Here is a 22239-nt window from a genome sequence, read left to right as displayed (position 1 = left end):
CAGAGCACCCATTTAGTGGCAGGACCCAGATTGAAGGTGGGAGTAGAGAGGGAGGGTTTCTCCCTTAGAATTTGGGGTTGTTTGGAAGTTCCTTGCCAGAAATTAGCAATAGCTTTTGCAGTTCCCTCAGCTATATTGAGGTGATGAATGCACAAATTATCCAAGTTGAAAATTGAAGTCTCTGTAGCAGGGACAAGTAATTGGAAGATGGGGATATCTTGTGTTTATTTTGGGTGCTTTTCTAGATATGCTGTTTTTTAAGGCTGGTGGCAAGTCCTGTCCGGAAGAATAAAGATGACAGTGTTTTGGAGAACTGGAGACTTGGACAGAGAAGTTCTCCTTGCCACTGTGGAGTGTGCTGAAGCACAACTTGTAAGAGGATGAACAGGAAATTACTGTGACCAGGAGGAAACCTTCCCATGTGACAGGAGATAGAAGAGACAAAAAGGTGGCAGGCCTTGAGGCAAGCCAATGTTTTCTGAGCTATTCCACAGTAATCCTACTGTAGGGCAATCAAAGTAGTACAAGAAAGTTGGGATCAGGCTTCCGGGGAAACAGCATGAAAGCAATGGCATGGCTTCTAGCACTGGGACAATTTAATTGGGTGCTTCTGTGTTCTGCTTCACAGAAATGTTTGCTCACCAGGTAAGACCTGCTGACATGAGACATCAGGACAAGTTTAACCAGACTAGCCAGGGGAATATTTATCTTGATTAGGAGGGTGTTTTTTGTTTGTAGGATGTTTTTCTTCAATCTTGATAGTATCTGTTAAATGGAGTAAATGTTGTAGATGAAGAAAGAGAAGTACTGAGCTTAGCATCTTCCATTTTTAGCTTTCACATCACACAAAAATTGTGCTATGTCTCAAAGGCCAGGAGGTGTTAACAGTATCCAAGCAGGCACACGCTGAGGGCATTCAGCAGAGCAGTTGTATGCACAAATGGCTTCCAAAGTGCTTCAGCATAGACCTGTAAGGCTCCTCTGCCACTGCTCTGAGGGTAGGCAAACCTGCTAGGGCACTTGTGTGGTCACTGAGGGATTTACCTGAGGCTGGGCCCAACTTCCTCTTGAAGTTGCCAGGATTTGGGCCTGACTCATGTAAAGAGCAACTTTATTTTGTCAAAACTGTTCCTGTCCTAGTTTTAGTGACCTTTGTGCCCTGCTGTGGAGAAGAAGGACTATTACTGAATGTTCAGTGTAAAACAATTGTCTGCCCATGTAAGGTGAGCAATGCTGTGGCTTGTTCTCCCTCAGTTACAAACTTACAGTTGTGCACTCTGGCAGATCATGGTTAGAAGGGATTTTTTGTTTGCTTCCTTGGTTTATTGGTTGGTTGGAGTGGTGGTTTTTGTTTAGTTGTTTGTTTGGATTTTGGTTTTTTTCTCATAAAAATGCGTTTTTTGAAGGAGAATTGGGTTTTCATCTCTGTATAGTCAGATGGCCCAGTAAAACAGGTTAGTGACTGCAAAACAGTTCAGCTTGGTGCAGAAAAGAGGGGTGTAAGACCCTTCGTAGAGTCCATGAATCTTACTGATTGAAGAAAATAGAGACAGTGCCAAGCAAATTAGACTGTAGAGAGGTGTTACACTTCTGTGTGGTGTTATGCCTGTGCAAAGCAGGTTGATACTGAGGAGCTTTTATAATTCTGTGACAATTATCCAGTCAGATTGAAGTATGATTTAATCTTTCTTTGCATATGTGAGTGGAGTGTATTGTTCTTCGTGCTTGCCACAACAGGCTCATCCTGCTTGAGCTTTGTAAATCTTCTGCTTATCTGTGAATTTCACTCTCAGTGATCAAGGCTCAACTGTGCTTCTGTGGTTTATGTTCTGAGCACTTAAACCTCTCACTTCTGTGTCAGCACACAACAGACCATATGCTTCCATCTGTGGCGTTATATATGACCATGGCTCGGGTTTGAGTCTTTGTTACATTATGCTGGAAATGCTTTTAGTTCTGCGTCTGGTTCACATTCAGAACCACTGCTCAGCTGCAGCTCAGGCAGGACATGAAAGAACCATTTCATCCTTTGGTGATTAGATGAATCAATTTGGCCAACTGACATCTCTTACTGTCTCTAAAAGAAGCTGGATTCCAGCTCCGCACAGCTGTCTGTGAATCTGGTGGAAGAGGAAGCAAGTGAGGATTGCTGCTTGAAGGAGAGCCATGGAAAAGGAAGCTGGTGAAAGTACAATGTGATGTTGCTGTTGCTGCAACAAAAAAGGAGGTTCCTTAGTGGTGTGGTGGTTATTGTCAAGCTGGTAACAGCTATTCAAAGAACATCAGAGCAGTTAGCCCTCCTTGAAGGAGGACAGTATTTTTTCATGTGACCAAAACAGAAAAATACGGTGCTTATAGGTGATTTGGTGGGATGCTGGGTGGAGGTACATACTGGCTTAGTATTTTTTCATGTACATATTAAAAAACTGTATATTAAATACCTAGTCGTTTGGAATGGCATTTACAGAAGCTCCAATGCATAACTTAATTTCTGCCTGTCAATCTGGAAATGACAATTCTTTTATCTCTGAATGGAGTTCAATGATGTTCTAAGTCTTTGGACTTCTGTTTCCTTTGTTTTCCAGCAGCATATGCTGGCAGAGAACCAGCTCTCTCAGGAGATGTCATAAGCTTCAGTACCTCCTAGAAACAGGGCCTTTGGGAGTATTTGCTCCTTTGTACCAAGTGGAGAAATGCTTAAAACCTATTTCTGTGCATCCTGAAAGCTTGATGAATCAAGATCCTGGCAATAGCTATGCGAGCCTAGAATGTCAGTAACCCCCTAGGAAGTTGGTGACTTCTGTAACTTGGCTCTCTTCCTCTTCCCTCCCCGGCATGAACATTTGTCTTAAGATGTCTCACAAGCCCTGGGGTACTTCCAAAAAGACATGTTTCAGGGAGGGGGTTGATGAAATTCCTGCATGTATCTTTCTGTTCCCAGCAGTGACCCATCCCGACAGAGCCGTGCCCCAGAGCAGTAATACACAGTTCAGCCCCTTCTGGCTGCTGACCACAGGCAGGCACATGCTGCTCTGGGTCTGCCTTCTGGCAGCAGCTGGTACCCAGCTTTTTTCACCCCTGATGTGTCAGTGCTTTATTCTGTGGACAGCAGTAAATGGGATGCTCTGCCTGGTTCTGTATTGCTGTGAACATACCAGTACTGCAAGCTTGGGCATGAGCTTTGCTGCTGGAGACATAAAGGATGGTGCAGAATCAAACTTGTACTTTGTCTTCTGTTAGCACCAGTTTAGAGTGCATATATGGAGGCAGTTGAAGAAACCTGTTATGGAGAATGCAAAAGCTGAGGGCAGTGAAAGCTTAGGAAACAGGTTGCTGCATTGTCTGTCCCAGGCATTCTGGATGCCTGCTATGCTGGACTGGTCCCTGGTTTGCAGAGGTGCTGCATTCTGTCAGAGATGCCAAGCACAGAGACTTTGACTTTCTCAGTTTTTCAGGTACCACCAGTCCATCATTTTACCCACCCAAGCCTTGTCTTCAGCAGTTTTCAGTGCCATTAACACTGTCTAGTAGACCTCCCCAGAGCTGCAGGCTCTGAGCAGCTTTGTTCCCCTGAGGCTGCCTTGCAAAGGACAGTCCAGGATCAGCTCAATCATGTGGAGGGTGTTGATGTTCTGGCTGCCTAATCCATACCTTTTTCATGTATTTCCCAGCACACAGGCAGTGTTCTTCCATCACAGTGAACGTGACATTTTAAAATACTTGTGCACTCCTGGATGCTGTGATGACAACTGAAGGTTGGGGGTAGAGGGAAGGGGAGGTGGTTGATTCTGTAATCCCTTCCCTGAGAATAGGACAAGTCAGGCATAAGTGCCTGAACACATTTACCAGCTGCTTCTCTCCTTTCCTGTCCAAGTGGTCTGTGAAGGTGAGGAGGAATCCAGTTTGCAGTTCAATAGCTGTTCATCTCCTGAAGACCAGGTCAGGGTTCTGCAGGTACCTGACGTGGTGGTGCTTCCAAGCCTTTGAGAGTGCTATTGCAAAGTATTGAGTGCCTGTTACTTGTTGGCTGGCTGATTTTTGTACCTAACTGAGAAATCTCATCAGTGTAGGTGGGATAGAAGGGGAGCCAACAGTGAGCTGCTTCTGTGTGCAGAAGGGCTTCTAGTGCAGTGGCCAGGCTCAGCTCCTGGGCATAGCTCAGGAGAAAAGGGAACTGTGGGACTGAGCTCTTTGCTGCAGTCAGCAGAAAGATGCTGTGCATGACTCCCAAGCAATTCCAGGTTCCTGCTGTGGTATAAGAAGCTGTAGGGAAGTTGTCCTGTCTGCTCTTGAGTCTTGGCAACTGCTGTGGTGGTGCTGTCTTTTACCCACAGCTCTCCACCTGTGCCAGGAGAGGTACCTGCTAAACTGCTAAAAATGTCTCTGGTGCTCAGATGGTTTTGCAATTTTTAGCACAAAAACCTCTCCTGGACTGCAGATGAACCAGGGCATTTGTCTATGTGCTTGAATGTGAAATGTGCCACTAATGTGTTGCTTTGGCTGATCCCAACTGCCCTGAGATGTTTCACAGGTTCACAGTGAAAGGAAGTTCAGCCTCATAATGTGCAGGATTAAAACACTGTTTACAAAATTATTGCAGAAAGAAAAGATGAAAAGCACAGAAGAGGTAACAGTTAAAACTCATGAGGCACAGGACAGTGGCTTCTCTGAAGCTTATTTAAGAATAAATCTCAAGAACAAAGTCCTCTTGAAAAGCTGCTGCTTAGACCCCTGTTAACCTTTTCTGAAGGAGTAAATTGAATTGCAGTTATAAAGCTGGCTGAACCCATACCAGAGCATTTTTGCCTTCAGTCAGCACTTCATCTCAGGGTTTATTGGCATTTGGAAGCACTACCTGTGCTGCATTCTCACACGTGTTTAGGTTCAAGAGTTGTTTGCACTAAGCAATGTGGCAAATTTTTCCACAGAGAATGAATCTCAAGTTTTCTTTTGCTTCTTAAATCGTGCTAAAAAGCCAATTTCTTGAACTTTGCCCAGCTGTTTGTTGCTGTTTGTCCCACAGTGAGTGAGTCACATTAGAGGTAGAACATGGGAGAATGTGTGCTCTGGGATTTAAGGACAGGCCTGGGTCACCATGCTCTGATGGAACACCCCGAGTGGATTGACTGATTTTCCATGCCCCAGAATGTCTCCAGAGGGATCTATGATGTATTTTCTTTTATGAAGTCTGGGAAGTTGATGTGAATTTTAAGGGAAAAATCTGGATTTCTCCATCTTTCAGCCAGGCACATAAATGTCAGCAGAAGTTATTGGGGCTGTTCTGTAGGGTCATTGTGACCTGTCAGAAGAGAGGAAGTTCTGAGCAAGACAAATATCCTGTTTTCAGTGCAGTTTCCTCAATTTTGGTTTGTTGTTTTTATTTGAATGGCTGTTGAAAATTCTGCAAGAAAAGTTCTGCTATGTGCCAGATACCACATGGGCCTGTACCCACTAGTCAGGGTAATGGAGGTGCAAAAGGGAATGTGAAGCACTTTAACACTCAAACAGAGGGGTTTTTTAAGAAATGTTCTCCTAATACACTGAATTCCTTTTTAAAAGTAGACTAGAACATTTGGTCCTAGAAGTCCCCTTGAGATGATCAAGTCCAGCCTTTGATGGAACACCACCATGTAACTAAACCATAGCACTACGTGCCCTGTCCAGTGGTTCCTTGAGCTCTTCCAGGGGTGGTGACTTCACCATCCCATGTGCAGCCTGTTTCAATGCCTGACCACCCTTTCAGTGAAGAAGTTCATCCTACTGCAACAAAGCTCTGTTGCCAATCTTGTTGGTGGCATATCTGTGTAAAATAGTCAAAATCTGTGTGCTTTTACAGGCTTGTAGGGTGCCTTATGATGAGGCAGATCTGCACCTTGACACTGTGTGCCCATAGTACAGAGGGGTTTTTGCATTCCTCATTCCTTTCAACAGGTCTCATACTCTCCTCCTGCCAGGCTAATAGGAAAGCCTGGTTGTTAGGTTCACCCCAGTCTCTAGTGAAACAGCTGTGGGGAGAAGATAGCAGTAAGGATTTCCTGGTCCTCTCTCATGCAGAATCTGTGTTGTGTCACTGTTCAAAAATATCACCAGTTTGGTGCCTGCCAGTTGGACTGTACTACTGGGATAACAAGCAGTATTTATCAATCAGAGAAACATTATCAGAGGTGTTCTCTGGCAGTGTGTAACAGCCTTTCTTCTCAGTTTTAGTAGTTTCCTAATTTAGTGGGTGTTTCTAGGTAGAATCTGCCTGTGTTTCATATATACTGTGTAAAAAGTCTCTTCTTCTGAGACGTCCTTCATGATATTTTCTTTTTTACCAGATTGTCCCCAGCCACCACAACCTGAGAATGGAGGCTATAAATGCCACCCTAGCCCCTGCAACAACCCTCTGACTTCAGGCAGTGTCATAGAGTATCTGTGTGTTGAAGGCTACATGCTGAAAGGAGATTATAAGTACTTGACATGCAAGAATGGAGAGTGGAACCCAGCCATGGAAGTCAGCTGCAGACTTAGCCCAGGTGAGTGCTTCCTGACTCTGGAATTGCCCTTGCATTGACTTTTCAGATTATCCTTAAGCACTTAGTGTGATGCTGAGGAAGTCCATATGGCTGTCTCTCATTGCTCCAGCAATTTCATAAATGCAGCTCACAATCATGACTCTTTCTTTAAAATGTCTCTTCAGTAGCAGCCTGTCAGATGCAGACTTAGAGTCCCTAACACAAGGAGAAAAACCACGGACAGGAGTATAAAGTAGGCAACTTGTTACTTATATGGAGCCTCTTATCTTGAGGCTCTCATCCCAGGAATGCTGGAAGCCCTAACAGTAGCATTTTCCCATGCTGTCTGGTTTTCCTTGATGGGTTTGATTGTGCATCTCCCTCAGTGAGTCTGTGCAGGGGTGTGTGTGTGTGTGTGTGGAGTCAATCTTCCTTGCAAACAGGTTAAGTAACCATTGGTTGGTTTCCTGTGCTGAAAAGATTGATGGTGCTGCTTTTCACTGTACTGGTGGGAAAGGACATTGCTGACAAATGATTTCTGCTTCTCTCCAAATAGAAGTGGGCAGCTTTTGTTTTGTGTCTCCCCAGCTGAACAGGAATTCCTCCATCAAAGCAGCAAAATAAAAAGATTTGCAGGAAAATATTCATAGTACAACTCTTAATTTGCCTACTACTCTTCTGCTTTTAACAGTGGGTATATTGGATAAAAGGAGAACTCTCTCTCCTCTTCTAGGTGGGCTTGTTGATAGAACCTTACTACTCAGTCCTGCTGAGCCAGCAGGATGTACACTTCAGAATTAAGTCTCATAATACATAAAGCAAAATATGTCAGCTTAATTGGAAAGAAACAGGGAAAAAAAAGTACCTTCATCAAATTCTTTATGGAGCTCACTGCGTACCTGTGATCTCTGGAACGTCCTGTCCCAAAGACACTGTATTTTTATGCCACTCCAATAGCCCCTTCCTGTGATTTATAAGGAAGGATCTGAGAGTTTACCTGGCAGCAAATAAATCCTGAAGGGGTTTTTCAAATTCAGCTTAAGCTTCCTTTCTGCAGTGATCCCCCTTCCCCTTGGTGCAGCCAAGCCGGAGGGCAAAGCTGTGCTATTGCACATAGTGTTCCCTGAGCGGCACTCCTGCATGGTGGCACTTGGTCTAGCTAAAGAATAGTGTTGTGATGAACAGAAATCCCTCAGATTTCTTTAGCATCTTGAAGGGTCAGTGGCATTATCAAAAATATGGTGCCTCAAAAGTCTGACTCAATGAAAAAGCCATTGCTTTCACAACGCAAGCTTTAAATCAACTGTTCAGGGTCAGAGATAGCTGACTCTTAACTAGTGGGTCTCCTTCAGAAGGGGAAGGAGGTGGAAGACTCTAGAAAGGCAGTAGTCTTAAAATTACTGGTAAGGGTAAGATCCTACCTGCTCCATATAGATAAATAAGTCCCTAGCAGTTATCACATGTTTTGTGCAGCTCTGAGCCTGTCAGCCCCATAGCCTTTTGGCAGTTTATTGTATGAGGTAGTGACATTTTTTTGGCATATGAGATGGTAAATGTTCTGGAGTGCACCCTGGATAGTGAGCAGTTTGACAGCATCATGTACTGATGCTGAAAATGGGTCATCTTCCCTTGTTCCTGTTAGTGCCCTGAGGAATGCTGGAAGTTAAAATCCTTACTCAACCCTATTTGCCATAGAGAAAAATGTGCTAGTCACTGGTTTTTGGGTTTTTTTCCCTGAAGAGGGGTCAAGCTACTTCTAAAAGATTTCAAAGAAACAAGCTCAAAACAACTAAACCAAGTAGGTTTGACCCCAAGAGATGATGCAGAAAATTGCAAACTAGGTTTCCATCTTAAATGCCTATCTTGGGATAGATTTCAGGCTGTAGGCTTAAAAATAATGATCCTCCAACTCTTTTTTTTTCTGTTTACCTGTTGTTCTGCCTCTCATCCCTCATTGCATGTGTCCTGAATTCCCTCTGCAGTTTGAGCCCTGTGCTCCTGAAGAATGTGTTGGATATAGAAGGAGGAACTGAGGAATTGCATCAACCAAATGTGCAATTCACAGTAGTATTTGCTGATGGGTAGGTGAGGCTTTTTGGATCTCTACCAAAGACACGAATTAGGAACAGAAACAACACACAGAGACAATTATTTCCTCTAGAGAGGTGAAAGGACTAGTGTAGCCTTCTACGCATGGTATGCAGTGCTCAGCAATACCACCTCCAAGCCATTCTCTCTTCACTCCCAGTTTATTCCTGCACAGGTCTTTTAAAAGCCAAATCGGTTTCCGTGCAGTCACACAGCACAGCTGCAGAAGGGCAGGAAAGAGTAACGTGAACAGGGCACATGTACCTAACACTGAAAACTCAGCACCCTTAAAAAACATCTGCCTTCCTTCTCTATCTTCTGGCATTTGTTTGTGTGTGAATGAAACTTAATATTTTTTGTGTCTTAATTGTAATAAGTGCATAATAATAACCAGCCAGTTGACTTCCACCCCTCTTTGCAAGGCTGTAACATTAGTTGAGAAAAAATGGTTTTTGGAACTTTTTCTCTTGTTTGGCCTAAAATAGGTTGCTTATTGTGCTAGACAATTATTGGCCTTGCTGGGGACATCATGACATTCTCTAGCTTTTGCTCAGGCAGATCTATACATAACATGACCCTTACACCATCTGTCAGTTCCCATGGCCTGCTTCGCTTGCTTTTCTGTTTGCTGTGTGTTTTTCCAAAGGACCCTTGTACATGCCTGTTTTATTTTGGGTTCCCTTTATGGCTGATGGAGAGATATCAGCTTGAGCTGCACTGAGATAGGTGGTGTGTCTTGTATGGGAAACTTGGGTTCCTTGCACATGCACCCAGGAGTAAGTCCTGAGGAGCAGTGTGAATGTTTTTCCTTCTCTATGTTACACATTTTACCTTGTGTTCCCCTTGGTTTTGTAGAGAAGGACTCTCCTCCCACAATTGGAGTGCCCACGCTGTCCATAGTAGCCTCCACAGCGAGCTCTGTCGCCCTGATTCTGCTGTTGGTTGTGCTGTTTGTGTTGCTGCAGCCAAAGCTGAAGTCGTTCCATCACAGCAGGTGAGTGCACTGTGTTTGGAGGGGCTCAGAGGCCCCCTGTTTCTTTGCAGTAGAAACCCATTCAGGTAGTTGGGTCAGACTTTTGTTTTGGAGCAACTTGGCTCCTCGCTGCTCTGTTCCTCTTTTCATCACTTCAGGGACATCTCTGCCCCATCCTGCTGATCCAGCACTTTTCTGAAATGGTGGTCTGTGATGCCCACCTGCAGTCCCAGTCTTAGGTGCCACTCAGTGAGTGACTTCCTTATGCTGTTGCCTTGACTTTGAATGGAAAAAGTTACTATACTTACTAGCCTGGCTGTAGATCAGTTTCCTACCTCTTCTAGCCTCAGATAGCTACTGAAGTCTGTGTCTGGGTGTATATTATGTGCATCTTTCCCTGACTGCTTCAGGTCCTGTGGATCTGAAATTAAGCAGTACTGCTCTTCAGATACATGTGCAAGTCTGCCATTGTTTTCTGCTGCGGGAGGAGAATCCTCCTTGCTTGGGTTTGTGGGTGAGAGGAGAGACCCAGCCATAACACTGCTGCTAGCTAAGGCAGACACTCCAGCAGTGGGGAGGTTGAGAGGTGGGGCCCTGCAGTCTGCCCTCTTCTGAAAAGACCCAAACTACTAGGAAAGAAAAATTTTCTCTCAGGTCTTATGAGGCCAGATGATTCATGGTGTGACAGAGCTGTCTTCCCCATCCTGCCAGAGGTTATCTGGCCGGCAGCGGAACAGACAGTGCTGGGTGTTGTGGAATGTAGCAGTGCACCAGGCTGTGCTCTTTGCCAAAAGCACAGAGCTGAGTCATGACCTTTGTCAAATTTAGCTATGGAGGTAAGTGGGGAGGAGGGGAAGCATTGTAACCTTTTCAGCTCTTGCTGCTAAATCCATTGGGTGCTGCGAATTACAGCCCCTGCTCATGTTTAGTGGCAGTTCACATGGGGCTCCAAGACTCTGCTTGCTTGACCTTTTTTAATCACCATTCAAGTTTCTGTCCTCCCCTAAACTGTGGGAGTTAGAGTTCTGCCGAGGGAGGTTACTTGGGTTCTTAGTAAGATATATATAGGAAAGTAAATACTCAACTTGATTTCTTTTTTCTCCCCCCTCCTTTGTTCCTTTGTTTTTTGAGGCGGGACCAAGGTGTGTCTGGAGATCAGGTCTCTATTATGGTGGATGGTGTCCAAGTGGCCTTGCCATCCTATGAAGAAGCAGTATATGGCAGCACAGGGAATTGCATTCCACCCTCAGACTCCCGAGTGCAGATCGTGCTCTCAGAGGGAGCTGGACAGACTGGACCCAGAGAGATGCAGCAGCAGGACCAAGGGGCTCACAATACCTTTGAAAGAGAAGATGAAGCCCCTGGACATTCTGGACTGTGTGAAGCCAGTGGCTCTCAGCGCTCTGAAACTGTTCTTGTGCATCAGGCTGCTACCTCTTCCTGGGTAGCTGGCATGGCTAGCAGTAGACCTGTACACAAAGAGGTCCAAGATTCAGAAAGCAGTGACATACAGAGCCTTTTATCACTCACTTCCTCTGAGGAATACACAGATGGTAAGTGGCTTGTGCAAGAAGCACTAAATTAGACCCTTTTAAGAGTAGGTTCTGAGTTGATTATCTAGGGTGAAAAATGGCAAGGGATGCCCCTATGTGTGTCTGCCACTGGAGCAGCTTTTGAACCGATCCAGTCTCTATAGCATGTTTCACTTCTTAAACATGTAAGCAGTATTTAATACCTTCTGAAGAATTCAGTGTTCTCAGAACTGGGAGCCTAGAGCAGTCTGAGCAAGTTTGTCTACTGCTTACTCTTGTTGTAACAAAGGATTTTCAGAGAAATCCAGCCTCTAGCATCATAGTGCAAAAGCAGTAAAATAACTGTGTTTGTGGAAACTAAGTTGGTGGGAGTGGGAGGACATGCTTGGAGTACAAACCCTTTGTGATGGTTGGGCTGCTTAATTTTTAGAGTATTTTAGTAAGCAGCTTTCTGCCACAAAGCATTCAGTGCTGCAGCCTTAGCCTGCAAGACCTAAGAGGGATGTGCTTGAACTTACTGTAGAGGGCAGAGGGGCAAGTCTGTTGAACAATCAAAACATCTTTTATTCCTCACTTCTCTGCTGTCCTGAAGGAGTGGCTTTGCAATGCCAGAGCTGATGTGAAGATGTAGCTTAAAGTTGCTTCTGCAGGGACTGCTGTGTCTTAGGCAAGAAATGTAACTGGCTTGTAGATAGCTCAGGGCAGAAATTCCCCTTTCCGTGATATTAAGAAATACTTTGTGCTAGGACGGTAATGCAGGACCAGATATAAACCCAGAGTGGTGATGGAATCTGTCCTTGGAGTTTTTCGGGGCTGGAGCTGGTGATGGTCCCACTCTCAGGGGCAGGTTGGAGCAGAGCCCTCCAGAGTTCCTTTGTGATGTGATGAGAGGAAGACACTGCATTGTCATGTTTTGAAAGTGGGAGCCTGTCTTGCTTTCAATAGTACTTTTTCTGGTGTGTGTTAAACTACAGAACTTTGACTACTTTTTCTTTTTTTTTTCCTCTCCCTACCATTCAGATATTCCCTTATTGAAGGAAGCATGAGGTCTGCTGTGTTTGTCTAGTTTTCTCCATTTTGGATTTCTTCCTCCTCTTCTCTCCCTGCCTTTGGGACAGAAGCACTCTGTGCAGTCTTCCCCATCCTCGCAAGCTGTACCCTGGATACCTCCAAGAAGAGATGCCCTCAGCTGAAGATCCAAAGGATGTCGCCAGGTTGCCTCCTGGATGCACCAGTGGAGTTGGTGCAGCACTGGCTTCCCCATTCCATCAGCATCAGGGGCTCAAGGAACAGAGTGGATTTGAGCTCTCCTCTCCTCTTCCCCAGCCAGATGTTTGACAGCAGTCTCTGAAGAGCTGCTCTTTTCTTGTGCCTTTCTCCTCCTCACACCGGCTTGTTGCAGCTTATCAGCCTTTCTAGCCCTTTGCTGCCCAGAGAGCAGGGGCTAAACCTGCTTGCTCGCTGGGTGCAGACACACTTTAAATATACATATATATGTTATATAGGCTCTTCTTCCAGCATCCTCTGTGTGATAGGGCAGGACAGAATGCCTAACTGGGACTGACATTGGCCTTGGGGGGACTGCAGTTAAGGGGCAGCTTGTGATGTCTAGAAGCACCTGAGATGGGTTGTGTGAGAGCTTAGCTCTGCAGGAACAATTCACTGAGAATTGCTTAAAAACTGAAGGCTGAGAAGTCCAACATGTAGGAATGCCCTCTGTCCCATCTCTGCAGGAGTCCATTCCTGAAAATGACTTTTGTCTCCTCCTTCTTCCTCTACCAGTGCAGCCCAGTGGAAGAGGTTCAGGTGTTTGAAAATACCATGACAAAAAATGCCTGTAGGTAGTGAATTCCTAGTGCCATTGGTGCAATCCCAAATTCCTTTTCCAGCCACAGTAAGTACTTGAATCCTGGGTAGCTGCCATCTCGTAGGCTGGTGTGTCTTCCTTGCTTCATAGAGCAAAGGGTCTTCTGTTTTAACCTGCTGGGCTCCAGTGGGCCCATAGAGAAGGGCTCCTCCCTTGTGGCTGGGAGTAAGCAGCTTTTGTAAAGCTTTTCCTAAACACAGTGCCAGCCTGTTCCTCTGAGGGAAAGTTGAGTGCACTGACAGCAGTGCTAGAGGACACTATAGCTTAGTGCTGAAGTTTTGAGGATTGTTTCAAGTTCTGGTAGTAGGGAAGAGAAAATTCAGAGATGCGTGTACCTCTGCCCACCAGTTATCTACAGCAGGTCAGATTGTCTGTGTTGGGACTCTATAACTGCAGGAAGCCACGTTTGTCTGGGGTAGATGGTCCAAGTTCCATGGGATTGGTTTCACAAGAAGAGTTGGCTTCTTAGATGCATGTACCTTGTCATAACTGTCTTGAAGTAACCAGGGAAGTGTTTGCCCTTATGAGAAGCTGCTACATTTTTGAGTTGAAGGAGCAAAATGTCATGGCCTTACACATCATGTGGTAATGTACAGGTAAACAGGGATGCTGTCTTTGCTGCTTTGCTTTTGGTTTGCAATCCTCACCGTCCTCATCCTTGTTGCTACAGTAAAAAACCATTACAGCACTTGACAATAATGATAAAACATCTTTACGTAGAAAATCACTGTGGCTTAGCTCCAGTTCTTTGAAATGGGGATTGGCCATAGTGTCCAGCTGTGTATTTGCTATTCCTTTTCCTGAATAGCTGTTAAATCCCAGGACACGTGGAACAGTGTGTGCCTGTAGATGGAAGAATCCTCTTTTCCCTATCCTTGTTATTGAGGGATGTTAATTTAAAATGAAAGTGTTTTAAACATCCTTCCCTGTTGCTCATGTTACCTTGCATTAACACAGGAATTTGATAAATCCCATTTGGGTGATTTAGGTATTTTTTTTGAAGTTTGGATAGTGAAAATTTTGTGTCATTTTACAGTGGGCTGTGGTATCTCAGCTTCAAGAGCTGTAGAGGACAAATGTTGTTTACACATCTGCTATTGGAATTTTTAAAAATAAGCATGGGGACGATTGTGTTTAACTTTTTGAGTGTTGGAAATGGTCTGAGCTTGAGTAAATTCTCCTTCATTGGTTTATTGGAGGAGTTGAGCAGGTGTAGTGGTAAGGGAGTGGGGAGGAAAGTCTGTGTGACTTTCCTGCTGCCTAAACAGCTCAGAGCAGGAGTTGCTTTTTATGCATTTAAGGTCCTGTCTGCTCAAACTGACCCTCTGCAATTCAAGGTATAGAAGTTGGGAACGTGTTGCCTTCCTGAAAGGGGTAGTGCTACTTCCAGGTTGGTGGGAGAAGCTGGAAGCTGATCCCAAGGCCTTGTGCTGGATGACCACCTACACCACCAGCAGAAAACACATCCTTTGTGGCCTGGCCTCCTCTCTGCTGTTGTAAAACAAGCAACTGCCATCTTGGAAGAGAACATTCAGTTAGAGTGGGGAAAAAAAGGAAGCAAGCTCTACAAAGAGGGAGTACTTTAATTTCACAGAATCACACAGAATTAAGTAGGTTGTAAAAGACCTTTAAGACCATCAAGTCCAACCTATGACTGAACACCACTTTGTCAGCTAGACCGTGGCACTGAGTGACTCCACCACCTCCCTGGGCAGCCCATTGCAATGCCCAGTCACTCTTTCTGTGAAGGATTTCTTTCTGATGCCCAGCCTAAACTTCCCTGGCGCAGCTTAAGACTTTACCTGGGAGCAGAAACTGACCCCCACCTGGCTACACCCTCCTTTCAGGAAGTTGTGGAGAGTGATAAGGTCTCCCCAAGCCTCCTCTTTTCCAGGCTGCACAACCCCAGCTCCTTCAGCCTTCTCATAGGATTTGTACTCCAGACCCTTCACCAGGCTTGTTGCTCTTGTCTGGATGCTTTTGAGCTTCTCAATGTCCTTCCTTATTTGGGGGGCCCAGAACAGGACACAGCACTCAAGGTGAGGCCTCACTTGCTGAGTACAGGGGGACGATCCCTGCCCTGGTCCTGCTGGCCACACTGCTCCTGGTACAGGCCAGGATGCCATTGGCCCTTTTGGCCACCTGGGCACACTCTGGCTCATGTTCAGTCTGACAGCAGTCAGTGAGCCCAGGGTTTTTCTGCTTGGCAGCTGTCCAGCAGCTCTTCCCCCAGCCTGTAGCACTGCAGGGGGTTGTTGTGGCCAAAATGCAGCACCTGGCACTTGGTCTTGTTAAAGCTCGTATCATTGGATTCTATAAAAATTGTTGGAAATGGCTTTTAACGAGTTGGGGAAATGTGGAGGTGGAGGAGGGAAATATGCAAGTGTAGCTATTGTGATCAAGCATAAACAGGCAGTTTCTCTTGGCTTGTTGAGGGTGTGCCAGCAGCTTCCAGGCCAGTCTCCATGCTGGCTGGTAATCCACCTGAGTATTCCAGAACCTGCAGAAGAGCTCTATTCCCTGTAGCAAATCTTGTGGAAACAGGCCCCAAGGATCTGTGTGAGCCAGAATATGGAACACAGTTTGAAAGCATCACACTGTTCATCTGTATTCTCAGCTTTAGAGTTAATTTTCTTATAAAATGAGGTGAAACAGCAGGGAAGGAATCCAAAAGATGTCTGACAACTTTTTCAAAGGGGAGGGAGAGCAAGGCCTCACTTCACTGGTTATCAAATTATTATTACTCATTCATGTTTGTTTTAGTTCTGCAGAGGCTGAAGGAGTGTGAAGTCTTTGGGTAGAGATACAGGAAAATCTACTTTACACAGTCCCCACTTTATGTGTGGGAGCAAGGCCTGAAGCCTAAAGATTGCTCAGATGTGAACAGTGCTCTGCCTCAGAAGTGTTTGTTATTGCTGAGCTGAGTGTGTTCTCTCTGGATTTTGCCAAAAGTAGAGGCAGCCTGGATCTCAGTATTGTGGATAGGAAGCACAGAGGATCAACCTTGCAAGATGTAGTACAGTAAATGGGTTTTCCCCCTTTTTTTTCCCCTCTGATGGGGCCACACTCCTCCATATCTTTTCTTCCACCACCTATGTCTGGGAAAAGATTTCAACAGGAGGCATTTTTTCTTATTTAACACTCCCAACCTAATCATCTCATGCTTTGTCATACGTGCTGGATTCTGTGATGTTCAAGAACATTAAAATTATTTAATTATATTGAGAAAAGTGAAAATCGCACTTATTTTAAAGCTTTCCATTATTTTTGGAGTCTGACAGTTGAAGGGGGGAAGGGCATTTCAGAAATTCAGGATATTATGTGCAATAGAGAAACTTCCTTGCTCCTTTCCAGTTCCATAGTTCTTTTAAAAACTAAATGCAACTCATTGCAGTGTTTACAGCCCAAGCATTGTAGAACTGGACCAGCCTGAGAGAACCACGATGTGAAGCTGGCAGTGACCCATGGGGAAGTGGGCCAGTCTCTCATCAGGGGCTGCCTCATGAAGCTCACCTCAAATGATAAGCCAGCTTGGACTGTGTCACAGCCTCCTGCCACCTTGAAGGGTGTCAGCAGCACTGGTGAGAGAGGGGATTGTGTGTTCTGGTTCCAAATAGCTCGTGCTTCCCCATCATTAATTGCAGAAGATGTAAAAATTAAGTCAGGAGGGATGCACTGAAGCATGTGAGCCTTTGGGGTTGTTGCTGAGTTAAAACATCATGAGTTTTGGAGGGAGAATAAGTTAATGCATTTTTATCCTTAACCACCAGGGAAGTTGCTGGGTAGCAGGATGTGTACTCAGCAAGCAGAGTGCTTTTCACCCCTTGGACATGTCTGCTGAGGTTTCTCCTTGGCCTTTCAGCTCTGGTGTGGTGAATTGTTTACTGCATCTGGAGTCTTAATTTGGCCTTTCAGTGCGTGGAGAACTCAGGTGTGTAGAAAGAAATCTGTTCCACATGCTTTGGGAAGAAACATCCTTAGGTGCTCCAAGAGGTGGATGACTTGGGTCAGTACTCAGGAGTGGGGCTAAGAGAGCAACTGGCTCAGCCATTGGAAATAATCTGGGATGGTTCAGTCGTTTGCAGCACAGAAAAAGGAACACAAGGAGCTGTCTAAGGAAGAGCAGAAAACAGAGGTTTACTACAGGCTAATGAGCTATTGCAATCATGACCAGGTTGTAAGGAAGCTTGTGCTTTGTTAGATGATTTAGCATACACCAGCAGGCTTGCTGTATTAAAAAAAAAATAATGTACAACTGGTTGGACACACTGAGCTGTCCTTGCTGACCTTTTTAGAACATACTTGCTAAAAATGTGGTTTTACTGTTCTGATAGCAGTTTAAACAAAAAATCTGCCTTGTTACTCTATCCAGATATCTATTTAAATAAATTTCACTTTGGTTTTTTGTATATAAATGCAATAAATGCCATTCATTTTGCACATCCTGCCTCACCCCGTCCTCACCCTTCAGTCCTTACCAGGGAACAGCAGATTGAATTTGCTCTATGTGAAAACCTTCACTTGCAGAAGAGCTTCATTAGTAAACAGTTTTTCTCTGCTATAAGCTTTGAAAGTGCAAAGAGGTTTCCTAGAGCAGGCTTCATTTTAAGGTGTTTTTTATACAAGAAGTAAGCCTTTTTCCAGTCCTAGCACACCAGGACAGAACACGCCCCTTCCCACACTTCAGGGCCCTGTGTTCAGCACTGCTTTCAAACTCGGCCCCCTGCAGGTGATGTTCAGATCTCTGTACCCACCAGAACATGTTGTACTGATGCTCTGCATATGCTTTCTGTAAACTATGCTTTTGCTTCTGTCCTTGAGTGAGATCAGACAGAGGCAACTGAGTTCTGCTGGAAAATGGTTTAGTTCAGATTCTCCAAGTTGCTTCCTTCCAAAAGAAAACAGAGTGAAGTTGTCTGTGAGGCAGAAGTCCAATGATGTGGTGGGTAGACTGCTGGTAGTTGCTGATCCAAGTGCAAGGGGAGCTTGATTGCCTTTCTGCATTAATCTTTTCTTTCCTATATGTGTTTTCTTTTTATCTGAATTGCACCACTATGGAATTATTTGCAGAATGGTACTCCATATATATGTGGGATTTAAAACCATAACTGATGCTGTGCAGGATGTCACTCAATCAGTTTTATTTTGCTTTATTTTATATGTATTTTCTGGTATCCTGTACATTGCAGTGGGTGTGAAAATAGTATTTTAATATTTGTACAAAGTTTAATTTAATTGTTCTATGTATATAACTGCATTTCTAAATTAAAAAAATTCTTTTGAAGTGAAGCTATAATTTCTTGTGTTTGTTTGTTCGGTGGGGTTTTTTCTGTTTTGTTTTAACTGCTTAGGCTTTGTGGCCTGGAAATGTAGCAGATCATCAATTTACTTGTTGCAGTTGTGAAGACCAGGATGAAGTTAAAGCTAAGGAGGCTCAAATGGCTTGGGGAAGAGAGGTTCAGAGTTTGTGCAGCCTTAGATGGATCGAGTTTCCAAGTTCAGAAGCAAAGGCTGCCCTTGGTGTGCTTGCATAGAATCCCTTGAGGAATGAGGCCAGGCTGGGCAGGGGGGAAAGGTTTAAAGAGTACATGTATCAGTGGATTCCAGAGAGGAAGACAGGGTAAATATATTAAATGGCTAATTAATCTTTGAGTCTGTGTAAGAACAGTATGTATAGGAAGAGAGTGCTATTTTTAGAGGGGAGATAGCTTTCATTGGTGAAATAATAATCCCAAGTGGGTAGCAAGACAGTATAGGAGACATTAGAGAGATCTACAGATACAGGGGTTAGTGCATCTGTGAGTGCAGAGGGAGGCTGGGGCAGGCTCTGCTCTTCCCTCCTCTGTAGTTGTGCTGCCTTGGGAGGGTGGGAGAAGCAGAAACTGCAGAGTAGACACCCATTGTTCTTTCAGTGCAATATACAGTTCATTACTATTTTTATTAATGTTTGTTTTCCTTCAAAAACTAAGGTAACTGCCTTTTCAGGTAAGTGTAGTAATGAGTGTTCCTTTCTTTTAATCTATCAGTAATGTAATAGGGAAGGGATGGAGGGAGGTGATCCTTTTGTCCTGCTTGTTCAGAGCAGTCCTCAAAGATGTTAAGATTTTTGTGTAATTGTAGACATGACTTTTATTCTTTGGGAAGGAACAGCCAGGTTAAAGAGAAGGGAAGGGTGACATCTACCTTCTTCATAGTTCCATTTGTTCCAAAAATTATTCCCACACAGCAAGTAGATCTTACTGTAATTTTACTACTGTGAAACTGGAGCTCCCTGGTCTGTGCATACCTTCCTGTACCAGACAGTTGGCACATGGGAGTCATTGGCCTCCAGGAATTGTTTTTAATTATTGTTTTTCACTAGGTGATGGTCTCCTGCCACAGCAGTTCTGGCAGCCAGGAATATGCCCTTCTGGACACATTGGAAATTATTTGTCACCTCTGGTTTGCACTGGCAATGAGAAATGGCTGTGGGAGAGAAGCCTGAAGGAAGGCAGCCGGCAGTGGGTGGTCTGGGCAGCCTTCCTTGACAGCCGGGCCTTTGGCGGAAGGGCAGAACGGCCAGGGCGCACGGGAACACCTCTGCTCCAGAGCAGCAGCCCCGTCACAAAGACCGAGCCCGCCACAAAGCCTCTTGGAGCAACTCGCTCAGGAAAGGATAGATGGCTGCTGCCCTCACCAGGCGTCCTGCCAGCCTCGCCCTGCGCTGCTTGGCTCGCAGCCGGCGTGTTCCGTACCCGTGGGCTGTCCGAGAGCACAAAGCCGAGAGCGCGGCCGTGCCGAGCAGGAACCCAGCGCTGTGACCCAGCCCCGGCCGGAGCGGCACGGTCCCTGCTCCGAGCTGCAGCGACACCAGCGGACAGCTCTGCCCCTCGGGTACTGCGGCTCTGCCCCTCGGCTGCTGCGGCTCTGCCCCTCGGCTGCTGCGGCTCTGCCCCTCGGGTACTGCGGCTCTGCCCCTCGGGTACTGCGGCTCTGCCCTCGCCCGACCCTCCTCTGCTCTGAGAGCTCCCCCAGCTGCTGACTTGTTTTTGAGGGCGTTGTGAAAATGCAGATTCCCCCTCCGGAAGGCAGAAGGCCAGCAGGCTACGTGCCAACGCGCCCCGTGCTTCACAAGGGTTAGCGCACTGCTCGCCTGCCAGGGCCGTGCAGAGAGCCCCTTACAGGGCTGGCACGGGAGAGGAGAGCCGAGTCTGGCCAGGACACACTGCCAGCCCCCATCCCTCATCCGTGGTGCTTCTTGGCAACACTGAATGGTCTCTTTTGGCACCGAGCTGGGGTGCAGGGGAAAGGATGGGAAAGCACACTCAATGGACTTCCCAATTCTCTCTGTTCCTTTTTGCAGGACAATGATGTTTACCAGCAAACTCCTCACCTTAACCTCCTGTGAGACACAGAGCCGAGCAGCCCTGAGGGTACCTTGGCATAAGGCGATTGTTCTTTGACAGCTCTTTATCATGTGGTCCATGGTGCATCTGTGGGATATAGCTCAGGCTTTTCATGTTACACCAGTGAGGAATAAACCAGATTTTGGGGCAAGAGAGCACAGACTGGTTCCAGTATTCAAGGCACAAACACCCTTGACTCCTTGTCCAGACATGCCCCTCTGATCTGGCAGCTCTTCTAGTGGTTGGTGTTTGAGATCACGCTGAGTTTAGCAGCTCTGTGTGGCATGCAGTGTTTATCTTCCAGGCCCATGTATCCCAGTGAGGCTGGGGGACACACTTCATGGGACAGACATGCTCTCCCGTGTCCCCACATGTGCCAAACCACAGCACCCAGCAGCTCAAGCAGCCAAGTGTCACTGGGCACAGAGCTGATGCTCTCAGGGAGGGAGTGGGGAGCTGTTGCGGGCTGGAGCAGCCTCTGAATACCGGAGAGCACCAGGGAGACCTGTCTTATTCATCAGGTTCAGTGGCAGCTGGGGTGACAGGGCAGGTGGCAGTGACAGCCGGCAGTGGCAGTGCACGACCTTCCTGACAGGTCAGTGGCAGCTGACTGGACTGGGCAGAGTTGCTGGCTGCTTTGCTGGATTTGCTTCTGCCCCGGCTCTGCCCATCAGGCAGATCCTCCACTAAGAAGGGATAACATGTTACCCATGATTAGAAGGTATATATGTTCATCTTTAAACCCACATTTAAAATCTCCTCATGCTGAGAAGATCAGGGGCCAGATTTGGGAGTAGCAGAGCTTTCCTATGGAACCAGCTCCTGGATGGGAGCCAGAAGTGGTAGCCTGGGACCCAAGGGTGTAGATATGCTGGATTTCCCATTTTGTGCTCTTCTCCCTGTGTGCTTCAGGACAGTTTAGTGCTTCCTGTGAGTGACAGGACTCCAAACTTGCACAACTTTCCTCCATCTCCATGAGCCACCTGCACAGAATGGCAGAAATGTCCCTGTAACAGCTGTTTGCTGGAGATTTATTATCCTGGGTTCAGCTCTCCAAGATAGAGTTGTTACCATCCTACAGTCTGTTTCCCCATATAAATGTAACCTGGCTCCAAATAATTGCTTCCTCCAGGAAGCTTTAAAATAGTTGATTTGTTAGTGAAACTCTTCAGTATTTCTCTTATTGCCTCCCTGTGCTTTTTTCAACAGTTTTACAAATAACTGGGAATTTTATCTTTGTGACATCTCTGTGGGTGGGAAGGCCCATACTGCCCTTGTTGATGGAGAGGGGAAAAACAAAAGCACAGAAAACTGAAGTAACCTTCTCCAGATCATACCAGAGGTTGTGTTGCAGGCAGGGAAACAAATGCTTTTAACGACACCTTCCCCATGTGTTCTTGCAGACCTCTGCTTTAGCTGCGAGCTCCTGTTTGTTCTGCATGTGGTGACCGAGGGATGGCCCCTTTATTCCAGCCAGGCTGTGCCCGAAGGGAATGACTGAAAAGGTAATTCAGAGGTGCTGATTGTCCTCCTCGTGGAGCCGAACCAAGGGGAGCACCTGCTACAGAATCACTCTCTTCTTACTCTGCCCTGTGGCTAATGGCTTTGAGATAGAGCAGTCGGGGCCCTGCCCGCGGGAATCAAATGGAGGCCCTGCTGTTCCCAGCCTAAGAAAGGTCCGTGAGGACTCTGGCAGTCGTGCAAGGAGGTTGCCTTCCTTCTTTACTGAATTTTGGCAACAAAATCAGGAATTTCAGAACAAGGTGGTATAAATGCAATGGAGTGTGAGAGGGCTCTGGGTGCAGGGGTGTGCGGTGCTGTTCCTCTGAGGCACTGGAATAAGGTTTTCTTGCTTACTAGTGCAGTGGGGAACAAAGTGTGTTGCTGTTCTGGTTGG

General features: G+C 45.9%; 1 protein-coding gene across 4 annotated transcripts in view; it reads left to right on the top strand.

Annotated features, from left to right (window-relative positions):
- Positions 1–18241, top strand: part of SUSD6 (sushi domain containing 6) — a 90376-nt gene extending 72135 nt beyond the window's left edge. For all 4 annotated transcript variants that reach the window (XM_054275781.1, XM_054275778.1, XM_054275779.1 and 1 more), the window contains 4 exons: positions 6321–6518; positions 9441–9579; positions 10690–11111; positions 12111–18241. In XM_054275781.1, coding sequence (XP_054131756.1) covers positions 6321–6518; positions 9441–9579; positions 10690–11111; positions 12111–12136 — 785 coding nt within the window. In that variant the 3' untranslated portion in view covers positions 12137–18241. The remainder of the gene's footprint in view (positions 1–6320; positions 6519–9440; positions 9580–10689; positions 11112–12110) is intronic.
- The last annotated feature ends 3998 nt before the right edge of the window (positions 18242–22239 follow it).

This window comes from Melozone crissalis, unplaced genomic scaffold, assembly GCF_028551555.1.
Source record: "Melozone crissalis strain CALT ecotype California unplaced genomic scaffold, PUWL_Pcris_2 ptg000018l_1, whole genome shotgun sequence".
In the NCBI taxonomy this organism is placed as follows: domain Eukaryota; kingdom Metazoa; phylum Chordata; class Aves; order Passeriformes; family Passerellidae; genus Melozone; species Melozone crissalis.
The sequence above is the reverse complement of the archived record's forward strand: the minus strand, read 5'-3'. Positions and strand labels throughout refer to the sequence as shown.